Source organism: Crocodylus siamensis, chromosome 7 (assembly GCF_052110815.1).
Source record: "Crocodylus siamensis isolate JL-2025a chromosome 7, ASM5211081v1, whole genome shotgun sequence".
NCBI classification, from domain to species: domain Eukaryota; kingdom Metazoa; phylum Chordata; order Crocodylia; family Crocodylidae; genus Crocodylus; species Crocodylus siamensis.
The window spans coordinates 10,760,338-10,773,534 of record NC_143401.1 but is presented as its reverse complement, the minus strand read 5'-3'; the positions used below and the strand labels follow the sequence as shown (position 1 = coordinate 10,773,534).

Below are 13,197 nucleotides of genomic sequence, written 5' to 3'. Positions count from 1 at the left end.
GTGCTCCGACTGGTAGCAGATGTGCAGCAAAGCGAATGGGTCCCAGTCCAGCCGCAGCAGACCCTAGCCCAGAGAAGCCTGCCCCTTCTGCCCCAAAGCAGGGCTCCAGAAATCTCCTCTGGCAGGGCTGGCAGCTCCTTCCTATGGGCTCCCTCTGCCGAGAACATGAATCCTTCCTACCTCAAGGGAAAAAGAGGACTTCAAGGTGAAGCTAATTAACTCTGTGAGGCATTCAGATACTTTAGCAATGAGGTGATAGATAGACAGAGGGCCTGGTCTTACACAGGTGCTAAGCACTTGCACCTCGCGTAGAGCCCCATTAGAGCTGTGGGAGCCCAGCACTTCTGACAGCTGGCCTGTGTGCAATAGCACAGGGGCCAGCTCATCTCACTGCTAGCTGGGAACAAAGCATTTATGAGGACAGAAAACTTCTGGTCTTCAGGGTTGCATCAGCCCCTTCTGTAGGCCCTGAATTCATCAAAGAAACCGGAATTTGTCCAGTCTCCAGCCCTCCAGAGCCTTGCCGCACCCTAGACCATGAACCCAGCCTCTTTCCCCACACCTCAGTTAACTTCCGCTCCCACCGCCCTGCTGATGCCACTGGCTGCAAACTGCTGATTCAGGACATGGAGGCAACAAAGCAAACCTTTGTCACAGTTGGGAACATGGCTCAAAGCTCCTCCCTCCCCTACGAGCTGCATTTGCCAGCAGATGTGATCCAGCCTTTAGGACCTGGTGTGGGAAGTCCCATGGCTTAGGCTGGGGCCCTGCTACGCTCATGGCCACTGGCACCCCAGCACAGTCGGTCTGGTGCATAAGCTCCCGGTGTGCACTTCCCACTTGCCACTGCCCCTTCCCACAAGCTGAACCTGACCTTTGCTCCCGAAATTTGTCATTTCAGAATTTAATTGCATGGCCCTTGGAGAAGGAGGAAAGGAAGTGTTGTTTGCCACTGGAAAGCACCTCCGGCCGGCAAGGCAGTCAAGGGGACACACTGCAAAATCCCTAATCAATGAACACTCATTGACGCTTTAAATAGCAGCAAAAGGAGCAGGGGGTTGACCTCCGTTGCCCCCGGGACAGCTGTCAGCAGCTGCCTCCTCTCCCGGTTTGGAGGCATGCTCTCTCTCAGGATGACCTTACCCAGGTAAGGTGCCTACTGCCTTCCAGAAGAGCTTTGTCCCAGTTCAAACAGTAAAAGAAGAAAATATCACTGCAGATTAGTGACGGGGAAGGGGCGGGAGTTGAGGGGGTTCCCTCTTCCTAGATGCTTAGAAAAGGGAAAGGTGATGATTTGATGGCCAATCTGCTTCTTTCTTTGTACTGGGCCAAACCTACCAGCCAGGACTCCAGAGGGTTTGAAACCTGGATCCAAAGTAGTGGCTTGAGCCGGTGCCTGGGGGATGGTGCTCTGCACTGCACAGTCGGAGGCAGTCCCAGCAAAGGAAGGGCAGTAGGGTCAAAGGCACTGCTCCCTCCAATTAGCGCAGCAGTCAAGGGAAGTTGCCTCAAAAAACAGGAAGCCAATGCACACTAGAAGAGGGGAGGGGAAAGGAAAAGGGACAAAACTGGACTTCAAAACTGAGGAAGGGAGGAGACCAAGAGGCATCCACTGTGGGCGTAGACCCAAGACGCCTGGGCTGCACTCAGTGGCTAAGGTGACAGCCGTGGTAGAAAACCTGGTGACAGAAGCTGAGCGATGGAGAAACCTGCTCCAGCCCTGGCACGAACAAGAGGCCAGCACCAACAGCACAGCTCCCACCCCCATGCGGCAACAGGACAGCAAGTTTCAGCAGAACCCAGTGCACCCCAAAGTTATACAACCTCTTCTTAGAGGACAGGAGCCCCCTCTACTCACATCACCTGAGTCCACAAGAAAGGTGACAGGGCACAAGAGGCAAAGCCAGGAAGGGGGACAGAGGTGCGGGGGTAGTACTCATAGCAGGGCCTGGCTCTGGCTACAGCACTCATGAGGCTTTGTACAAATGGCCTAGGTGGGGTTTCCCTGAGCACCAAGGAATATTAAGAGCACAAGGCAGTGGGATGCATGGCCCTAGATTTAATGGGTCTCTGGAAGATCCCACCTCGCACTGGACAGTTGTTTTAGCTGACCCCACACTTGCAACCAGTCAGGGCAACAATCCTGCTGCCAAGGCACAAGCAGAAAAAAGCAGAGTACTTTTAAGACATTAAAATAGGCCCCTCCTCTCCAAACCCACAAGACAGGGTGAAATATTAAGCCTGAAACACTGACAAGAAAAACACAGTGCTAGTCAATGTTTTCTATGCACCTGGCAGCACCACAGGGTGAGAGAAAGCCACGGCAGGACACAACCCTTCTGCAGCCAGGTGTGCAACGTGGGGAATATACACAGAGCAGATCGCAACCAGTCTGACCCTTGTCAAAGCTCAAGCACCAGGTGAATATGAAGGGTCTGAAAACACCTCCCTGCTGTGGCTGGCTCCCAGCTGCAGCTCTCAGCACCACAAGGACACCTTGCAGGGCACCCGACCAGCCGAGAGAGGGGCCATGAGCTGACTGCGCTCAGTTCTCCAGACCCAAGCAGATTTAATTGTTGTTTGCAAAACAGGAGTGCCTGAAGCCCAGCATGGACTGGGGCTCTGCTGTGCTGGGCAGGGCACAGGTGCACAGGGCACTTCTTCATGGAGGCCAAGTTACCGTGAAAACCTACCAGAGAAGGCACAGGGAGTCCTCTCTACAGAGGTAGCTCAGAACTGGTGGAGAAAGGTATAGATTAACCTCAGCTAGCTACAGCAAGGGGAGAAAATTGACTTGTACCTTGTTTCTACTACGATTTTACAGCAAGATCATTATCTTTGCTGCAGAGATGGGTATTTGCATCGAGATAATCACCATCCCTGTTTTATGCTGTCCTTGTATTTGTCCCAGCATGGCACCCACAGCAGCTGCTTTATGCCAAGGACAGATCAAGCTGCCCCCTCAGGATTGGGACCAGGACCCCAAGGAGATGTAGTAGATGTGAACATCCTCCTCCTTCTCCCAAGCAGTTCCCGCTGACACATCCTGCCCTGACCTCCCAAGCCTTTTGCGCTCCAGTATGGCGATGAAGATGCTATGGTTAGCGGTTGGGAAGGCGTTGGGGGCGTATGCAAACAAAACAAATTTGTCCTGACCCCAACCTGGCCCTGACAAAGAGAATGTGCTCACGGGGCGTTTTCCACACGCTCACCCAGACAATAGAGCCTGCATCTCCTGCCTAGATGAGCAGAAACAATCTAGACAGAGGTCCTGGCAGAGGCTCAGTTAACCCTTGCATTGTGCTGCACGTCACTCCAGCACTAGACTGGCTGGAAACACAGAGCCTCAAGCAGTAGCTGCCACCCAGGTTCTGGCCCAGAGCAAAGGCCTGATCTTCATATGTGCATGTCCAAGGCCCCTCATGTGCAGAGAGTGAACGAAGCCCTGCCTTGGTAGCAGCTAGCCCAGAACAGCTGTAAGCCAGTGACTCTGGCCCCAAAAAGGGAACCAGCACTTACGGATGAGTAACAACAAATGCACAATGATACAGCAGTGCCTAGAAATGAATTGCCTATGGCAACACAAAACTCAGTGCAGAGACAGAAAAGGTACCCAGAAGCCCCCCCTTAAAGATCGGAGAAGACCACACTCCCTGACAGCTGGGCCCCAATCTTCTTTACCGTATTGTTCCCCTTCCCTGAAGTATCAAAGCTTAAGAACAAACCCTGGAGTCCTGGATCAGACCCTCCACCGCTAACCAGGGTGCACCACTGCCCGCACCGTTGGCTGGTTTCCGGAGAGCCCTACACGCTTTGAGCCAGCCAGTAGGCAGCGCAAGCAGAGCAAGCATTGTACAGGACAACGCGCAGGGAGGATGGGGGGCGAATGAAAATCCATTTGTAAGTGAAAGCTCCAAACCAAAATATTTTATTTGGTTAATTGCTGCTAATGCAGTCAAATCCAAGTGTGAACAGCTTCTGAGGAATTATGCCAGGAGTGCATTGTGTGACTCCAGTTGCTGACAGGCTCGCTCCATTACCATGTGCCTTGAGATGCTAGGAGTACAAACAATTCAGCTGTCAAAAGACAGCGCACGAGCCGGCAATGCAAAACACAGAGAGCACGAGGAGGAGGGGGGAGAGACGCCTGAAGAACAACTATATTTCTTATTGGGCGATCAATGAAGTTTCAGGGGATCTATCAAAGCTATTCAGAAGAACCAGAGATTTGCAGCCCTTGGTTGGGTTTCTGCTTTTATAGGAAGCAAGAAGGGGGAGTAATGCCGCACACAATTATAACCCTGTGTATGACACCTGCTGCCTCCAAGTTCCAACTGCGACTGCAGAGCGTTATGTTCTCGGCAAACAATCTCCCGAGCTCCCCATCCCACCTGGCAGCCATTAGCAAAGCGGCAACATCCTGTTCTCCTTTCAGCCGGCAGCAGTCTGGAGTAACCCTACCAAACCGAAGGAGTTACTCCAGGATCACTGCAGTGCCATCACGAGCAGAATCTGGCCTGCTGCAGCTAAATGGCTGGGTTCAGGCTTCCATTGCTGCGCTCGCCACCCACCATGCAGTGGAAACACGAGCATCTAATGACGGGTGGGTCTAGGCTGCCCTCAGTAAGGGCATGTCCCCCTCCCCAGCTCGAGCAATGCTTGGACTGCAGGCGTCCACGCTGGCTAAGCAGAAGCGTTCCTGCCTGTACAAGTCCCCCGATTCAGGGGATGAATCACAGGCCAGATCACAGAGGATTGGCAGTACTGAGCATCCTCCTTGAGGATGCGCTCTGCACTCCAGCATCAACGCTTTCACTGAATGACAAGCCTACCCCGCCGGCCTCTGAGGTCACAACAGATCATTTTACGTTGCGAATCAGGGGCAAAGTGAGGCCAAGCCAGCAGCTGACCTAGCCCACAGCCCTGACACCAGGTAGGAGCTGCCCCCCACCCCATCACAGGACAAGGGAGGGGAAGGATGGTGCCCATTAACCATTTCACTGCTGAGCAAAGTGCCAAAGGAACATGGAGAAGATTGGATCATATCATAGCTGCTTACTGTGACTGACTTCTCAGAGTAAAGTCTCAAGTGGGCAACTCTTGGCATGAGACCAACTTACCCCTGCCCTAGATCCAAAGGCCTCTGCCCACTTAGTCCATTTTGTTTTCTAAGCTGCATATGACTCCATTTCCTTCCCCCTTCCAGCAACCATCACCACCCTTGCAAAGCCAAGAACAATACTCCTTCCCAGGCTTCTGCACGGCCCCTCTGGATTCTGAGTTAATGTCCCCAGCGTGACAATCCCCTTCTGAAGGTCTCTCCACAGGCAGTGGCTGTCAGGAGCAGGACACAGATACATGTCGACAGCTTAGTCACTGTAACATTTTAATGAATCGTAAAATTTACAACGTGCTCTGGAAAGGGAGGAGGGAGTATCATCTAGGGGTTGGGTTGGGAAAGGGGAGCAGAATCAGGACTCCTGGGTTCACAAGGCAGGATGGACTGGGGAGCCAGGACACCTGGGCTCTATTCCTGGCTCTGATGCCGATTCACACCAATCTAGAGCAGGTCTCAGACTCCAAGTTCCTTGGCTTCCCCGTTTGTAAAGCAGGTCACCTATGGATCTACTCTACTCAGGAAAGGCCAACGGATTCGAGCATATTGATGGCCTCTGATAACATGCTACAGATATAGACTGCAAACAGAGACAAAAACTGAGCCATCCCTCTTGCTAGAGCTGGCAGAACCCATGCACAGTACTCGAGCAGGGACCAGTTATCAAATCCAGGTCGCCCAGCATGAGCCTCTATGCCAGCAGGAGCTCTCAGGCTGCAGGACAAACAGTGCCCAATCATATGCAGTGGTTTCCAGTCATTTTTCAGCACCCCTTCCCTCAAATCAGCTGGTTGTTGTTATTCAGTGGAGGAATTTATGGCTGCACCCAGATGACAAAGCTGTATTCCAGCTCCCCACCCTCTGCTCTGGGATGCGTTCTGGCCACAGCCAGCTGAGCCTGCCAAGAAAGCATACAAAGGCCAAGTCGATACTAACCTTAAGGGCAAACGTGCTTCCTCATGACACGTTTAGTGGGTGCCAATGACCCCAGAGTACACACAGACAACTTCAGTTTTACCAGCCCCAAACACAGTGCAACAGCAGCAGGATGAGCTCCCACTGTACAACTGAGCCTGAACAACCCTGTCTGAGCAGGCAGGAGTTTAAGGCAGAGAAAGGGCAGAGGCTGCTGCAGCTAGCCTAGGAAAGGAGCCCTGATGGGTTGGGATCCCAGGGAATTGAAGAGAACTGGAGCCTCACCTACGATTAATGAGCCTACAATTCTGCTACAGGATTTCCAGCAGCCAGACGCATCAGGCATGTTATCGGAGTCTAACAAGATGAATTTTGCTTCAGTCCAAGGGCCAGATTCTGTTCTCCATTATGCAAAGCCCAGAGCAACTCCACAAACATCACAAGCTTTCTTGCCAATTTATGCCAACTAAAATTGCAAGGCTGCCCTCTCACAGCAGCTTTCCATCAGCAGGTTTCAGAAGCCCTTTGCAGAGGTGCGCAAGTGGTATTAACTCTATTATACACATGGGGAAACTGAGGCACAGGAGGAGAAACGACTTGCCCATGACCACCCAGCAGGCAGTGCTCATGGTCAGTCTTGTGCAACACCCCAGAACATTACAATTCTTGCCTTTATCTCCTTCCAGGGCTAACTCCAACATCACCTTTCTGCCCCTTGATCCACTGATTGACATATCTGGTGCCATGTGTTTACTCAGCACTTTCCCTGGACATATTTCCCCGTGTCCAGCCTTTTGCAAAACCCTTTTCTCCCAAACTTTGGACAGTTTCATTTAAGAAATCAAACTACAACACTGCATTCACTGCCCCACTACCTCCATAGCAGAAGTCTGTTCTGGGCCCCGTGTTTGCTGACCTCACAGGCTCTCTGTGAACAATGGTCAGCATGCAAATCCCCCATTATTATCCTTTCATGAGCCCATTACAGGCTGCTGTGGATTATGTGTGTGATTATTAGAGTTCAGTAACCTGAAAACATGATGTATGTGCACATCCATAATCCATCCATGTGCATACACATGCACACAGGGGCTCTGAAACTGCCATAGCAGCTGGACACACTAGGCTTTGCTTCTTATAAGGCCTCTTCCTCAATGCCCCAGTGAGTGAGGAGCAACACAGCACCACGGCTAGGTAACTAGTGGCTGGAGTGCTACACCAGCCTCCGCCACTGAGCTACTTTGTAACCTCAGGCAAGTCACTTTGCTACCCTGTCGCTCAGCTCCCCCTCCCATCCATTGTCCATCTTGCCTATTTAGACTGCAAGGAGGCATGGTCCCTCCCTGGGTGAGTGACTATGTACAGGGCCCCTCAGGATGCCAGTTTGAGGAGGTGAATGATATTCATCTCATAATATTACAATAACCATCCCTGCGGGAGGTACTCAGCCGCCCTGAAGTCCAAGCCCTCCTGAAGCAGCACAGCATAAAGGCAGCTAACTAGCCCTCGCATAGCCACCCAAGGTGGATTCTGGCAGGAGGCCAGGAAGCAGCATTAAGCGCCCACCACAGTCAAAGACCCTTGAACCTGATCACAAGCCCGCAATGGTATTTCCACCCCCTCCGGCCCCAGCACATGATTCCCTTTGCTGCTGGGGCCCAAGCAAAACCTGGACACATTCCCCCTCCCTCTGATCATTCATTAAGCAGCGAGGCGGCCGCTGCCGGGAGCCCTGGCTCCTTCACCTTTCAGCGATCCACAATCCCCAGCAGCACTCTCCATGAGTACAGGTCAACTCTACTTGATTTTTTTTTCCTTTTTGGCCAGTGGGTCTCCTGTCATAATTTTATGGCCAGTAGCCACCACAGAAATCAATTGACTAGCATGTGGGCCTCACGTTGTTTTCTTGTATTCCCGTTTATAAACTTAAAAAAAAAAAAAAAAAAAAATTACTTTTTTTTGATGAATTGCTCACCAACCAAGCTGCCTACAGTGTTGGCCAGTAGCTGCAAGACAGGATGCCTGGGCTCCAATCTCCCCAAGTGGCCACATGAAACCAGGACTAAATCACTTCATTCCGTGCCTCAGTTTCCCCTTTGGTAAAATGATAGTAACAATCCTGAAAAGCAGCAAAGTTGCACAGTCCTTTGCTGTCCTATAACCCCTTCTCTTCAGAGCACTTTGTAAGCAGGAAGGTCACCTGTGATCCCTTGTGATGTCAGGATTTTAAAGAAGGGGAAACTGAGGCACTTGTTCTGCTGCCTCAGAAGGCTGGTTTTGAGACTAGGATGTTTTTCATATGGGGCAAATCCAAAGCCTGGAGGGAATCTTCGCCCATGCTCCAACAAGCTTCACGTCAGGCCCACAAGGTTTGCAGGTGACTCTTCCCTCCTGGAGGTGGGCTTGAAACTGGGACAAGACTAAAACTATCAGCTCCTCCTGGTCCCTGCTGTGCTCGTGATTATGCCTTCTACCCCAGCACTCTACACTTCCTTGCCAACTGCCTTCAAAGAGCCATGTACAGCACCATGGAAAAAGTCTCTGTTTAGGAAGATCAGTATTAATACATGAAGTCTCTATGGGCTCCTTAAATCACAGCACCCACCATTCTGGATAAGTCTAAAAAAGTTCACTGCCCCCATTCAAACCCGACCACAGCTCCACACCTACTCATGTTTCCTAAGGAAGCTGGAGACATGTCTGACATGTTGGGAAATTGTGTGTGTAAATGTGTACATGTATGAATGCGTACGTGTATGTGTGGGGGGGGAGGGAAGAAGAGGTCCTCCTCTCCCCTTGTTTATCCCGTTTCCACAACAGCCCTCAGGGTCAAGTTTCTTTCCCATGACTCTCCCAGGAGCAGGACCGGATGAGATGCTTAGAGACCAGCTTCTCTTTAACGTCACTCAAGGGGGGGGGGGGGGTGTGGCAGGGGGACACACAAACATCCTTGTTTAGTAAAACGCTCTGTAACATCTAAATATAGCCCGATGAAAAGACGCTTGAAAACAGTGTACATCAAAGAGCAGCAGCAGTCTTAAAGGAGAGTTATTACTCCAGAAAGCATTTGAGAGGTACTAAATCCCTCCTGGGTATCACCTGTGGCTGCTTCTCCCCTTCATAAGGAGAATCTCCATGAAGCAGCCTAGAAACCTGAACCCACGGCCGTCCTCTGCAGGAGAGGCCAGACTCACATGCCCCACTCGTTCTGCAGGGACTTGCCTGCACTGGCCCCTACTCCTGACTGTAAGAGGGCAGCTTAAAATGTAAACCCAAACCCAGAGGCAGATCTCTGCTAGGTGCAGGTTTCAAGATCAGGGCACAGAAGAGTTAGAGCTTCTCTCTACCGGCCTGAACTGGAACCCCTACGTTCGAACACAGTCGCCAGATGGGAGCAGCACAGCCCAAGCTGTTGTTTAGCTACTTCAGATCAGATCTGCGGCGCGTTTACCCTAGCGGATCCATTCGTTTCAAGAACGATTAAAATTTGGCAAGCTCTGAAGTAAGAAACATCCCTATGAGAACAAAGTTTTTTCCCCACAGCACAACCAGGAAATAAAAGGAAAAGGAAGAGGGAGGGATCGGACTATCAAGATATTCTGGGCAATAAAGATGGTGCAACTTGGACGCAAACACAGCCAGCCCTAAAACACACGCACCCTACGCCCTACACCTGCTCCAGCTGGCCAGGGTCCGACTGCAGTATTTTAACTGTTGCTACACTACGATGTGCAGCGTCCTACATATGGCAACTCCTCGTGCCCATCAGCAAGGAGTGCAACAGCGCGTGAGACGGAGCACAGTGGTCTGCACCTCCCTGGATCTCTGCGTTTCAGTCACCATCTGCATGTCCTCTACAGCAGAGGACACCAAACATCCCTGCAAGGCTACTCCACCACACTGAGCGTCCCCTCGAACACCACCCCGCAGGGGACAGACAGGGATGTGAAGGGTGGACGTGGGCAAGAGGAATTGGTTAGGGCGCTCGTTGGAGGCACCGAAGAAAGAGCACCAAGAAGAAGTTAAGCAAGATAGGAAAGCAACTGCTCAGTCCATGGAAGCCCCTTCTAGGGACATTTAAAACAAGGCAAAACAAATGTGTTAGTATGTATATAACATAAGTAGTCTGCGCTGGGCAGGACTGACGCCGAGCGGTTTTCCTCCATCTAGTTTCCATGGCTCAATAGAATACCAGGGCCGCAGAGTTTTTGTATTTAAAATTTACTTACTTATTGAATAGAACAACAACAATAACAACAATCTTTCCCGAAAGGATCCGAAACACGCAAGAGCAGCTGTCATTTGAAAAACCCGTCTCAGACCACTCCCTACTGCAGCCCCAACACGACACCCACCAAAAATAATTAGCACACATGGGCCACGTTACCAAGCCAGACCTTTTTCCCACCCCCGAGTCAACAGAAATACACGCACACAAAGCCATGGATTGACCCGAACCAGGCAGACGGAGCCAGATACATATCATGCGAACCCGGAGTCTGAAATATCAGATGGAAAAAACAAGGACACTCCAGATTAAAAGCAGCACCCAAAACTGAGAGATCGCAAAAGTGCGTGCATGCATGTGTGTGTGTGCATGTATATGCACACACTTGAACTCATCCTTTACCAACAAAGCCTGCCTCTGGGCTGAATCTTTGTCTAGGAAGCTTCAGCCCCAAGAGTTTCTCTCTTCCTTCTTTCAACGCCACATTTATTACATGCCTGGACGAGAGGGGTTTGTTATGCGAGAGCTGCCGCAAGCCCCTCCGTACACTTGAACGCCCGGCACGGAAAGGAACAAGCAGAGCAGCGACACCGAGCAATCCCCGAAACCCCAGCTTCAAACCGCCGCTTTTCAACTTGCGGGGATCGGGGACGAAGTTGAGGATCCTTAGCTTTCTCTGGAACAAACCTCGCCTACACCTTCGTTAGCCTGGCACAGCCGGGGAGAGCTGGTAATGACAACGCCGGTCTTCCCGGCGGCGTCCCCGAGCTCGGCTGACTCTCCCGCTCGCACCGGGGACCGAGACCCTCCTTGCTCTGGCTGCGGGATGCCCTGAACAAGTGGCGCACAACTGCGTGCTGTCACTCCCGGGTCCCAGGTGCCCAAACCCGGCGGCAGAAGCCGGAGAGGAGCGAAGGGGGCAGCGCGCACCTCCCGCACAGGGCACCAGCATGCGGGCGCGCTCCTAAATGCGACAGGGAAAGACAAACATCGGCGTGCGGGAGGGTTTCCCCACAGAAAAGTCCCTCGGTGACCGCCCCGGGTTTCTCCTGCCTCCCAGCCAGAGCCCGGAGCGAGAGCGCGGCCGGGATGAAGTTTCTGCCCGCGGCAGCGCAGCGAGAGGCGGCTCCCGCTCCCGCTCCCGCTCCCCCCGGCTCGCGAGCGGCCGCGGCGGGCACGGCGGGCGGGCGGCCGCGCCGCAAACTTCTCGGCGGCGAGGAAGAGCCGCGGGGTCCCGGCAGCGCGCGGGCGGGGGGCGCTGACCTGTCGGCGTGTCGCTGTCCGGGGCGCAGAGCTGGGCGCCCAGCGCCAGCACCAGCGCCAGCACGAGCGCCCGCGCCTCCCGCATGCTGCGCCGCGGCCGCGGAGCCGGAGCCGGAGCCGCCGTCGCCGCCGGAGCCCGGTGAAGTAGCCCGAGCCCCGCGCGAGCGGCGCCTCCGCCCGCCCTGACGTCAGCGCCGGGCCGCGGCGGAGCCTAGCGCGGGCACAGGGCGCCTCCTGCCGGCCCCGCCGAGCCCCCGAGCGGAGCGAGCCCGCCGCCCCGGGCCTGCCACACCCCCGCACCCCGCGCCACACACCGTCACACACCCCCGCCACACACACCTGCCATACATACACAGCCTGCCACATACCCGTCATACACCCGCCCACACACACACCCCCGTGACCCCCCAAGCCCTGCTCCTCCAACCGCGGGCCCCACCGACTAACCTGTATCCACTTGCCGCTCCCACCCCTGCCACATGTGTGCACCCTGCCCCCAGCCCCAAGCAGCTCCTTGCTCGGGCAAGCCAGGAAGTACCAGCAAAAACTTTGAAGCAGAGCTGACCAAAACCCCAGGCGTATTTAAGGGAACCGCCCAGACCGAGATTGGAGGATCTAAAAAGAGGACGTGATCAGGAAAACCCAGATGTATGGTAACCCTAAAGCTTGGGGGCAGTCCCCCCCCAGTGCCCTGCTGGAGCCCCGGCTCCCACCTGTGCGGCAGGGCTCGCTGTAAGGCCCCCACGGCAGTGGACCCTACGACAAGGCCTCATGCCCTCGCATGGCTCCTAGGAAGTTACTGAGCCCTGCCTGGGCGTAGGGGGTGGCTTGGGCACAGCTGCTTGGGGGATCAGGGCAGAAGGCTTCAATAACTGAGACGGTGAATCAGCCGGACGCCTCCTGGCCAAGAACGTAGGGGCATGGGGACTCGGGATGGTGGGAGGAGAGCTGCCTTCCCCTGCTCCGCCTGTTCGCTCTACTGCCCAGCCCACCCCCACCCCAGCTGCTGGCGGTGATGGTAAGGGTGGGGGCAATACGATGCTGCTTGGCAAAGAAACACTCCTCTGGATCAAAGGGGAGATGGAGGGCTGGGGGGAGGCATGAGGGAGAGTACATAAAGATTAATCCATGGGCGAGCGCTTGACAAGGGGGAACTGGAGGTGCCATGGCTGTGCTGGGCTTCTGTTAGGCACTGCGATAACCAGGAGCAGGCAAAAAGGAGAACACAATGAGGGAGACAGCAAGGCAGATCCTCAGAAAGGCAGAAAGCCTCACGCCGAGGGACTGACAGAGAGATACAGAGGCTAAGGAGCGATCTCCATGGAGGTGGGGGGGCTGGCGCAGTCGTGGGCACTGATGCCAAGGGAGATGAAAGAAGCATTGTGGGCTGACATCCTCTCTGGAGGGAAGCACTGGTCCGAGCGTTCGTTTATTTGCACGGGGCTGTCATTCTAATCGGGGGCTCGAGTGCATGGCTGAGCCACTGATGACAAATGGGGTGGAAAATTATCTAATTAAACAGATAAAACCTTGAAGGCAGGTAGAGTTATGACAGTGTCTCAGTCTGATTGGTGGGAGAGAGGGACAGGGAAGATGGGGTAGAGAGGAGAGCAGAGGGAGGGATAGGGCAAGGGGATTTTGTTCTGGGCATTGTTTCAATGGATGCCAAAGCTTC

General features: G+C 53.7%; 1 protein-coding gene across 3 annotated transcripts in view; it reads right to left on the bottom strand.

The window, feature by feature from the left end:
* PTPRU (protein tyrosine phosphatase receptor type U) overlaps positions 1 to 12,564 on the bottom strand; it is a 307,092-nt gene extending 294,528 nt beyond the window's left edge. Inside the window, exon 1 of one of the 3 annotated variants that reach the window (XM_090057147.1) lies at positions 11,523 to 12,564. In XM_090057147.1, coding sequence (XP_089913273.1) covers positions 11,523 to 11,607 — 85 coding nt within the window. In that variant the 5' untranslated portion in view covers positions 11,608 to 12,564. The remainder of the gene's footprint in view (positions 1 to 11,522) is intronic. The other 2 variants (XM_090057145.1, XM_090057146.1) reach the window with 2 other exon arrangements.
* Positions 12,565 to 13,197: the final 633 nt, after the last annotated feature.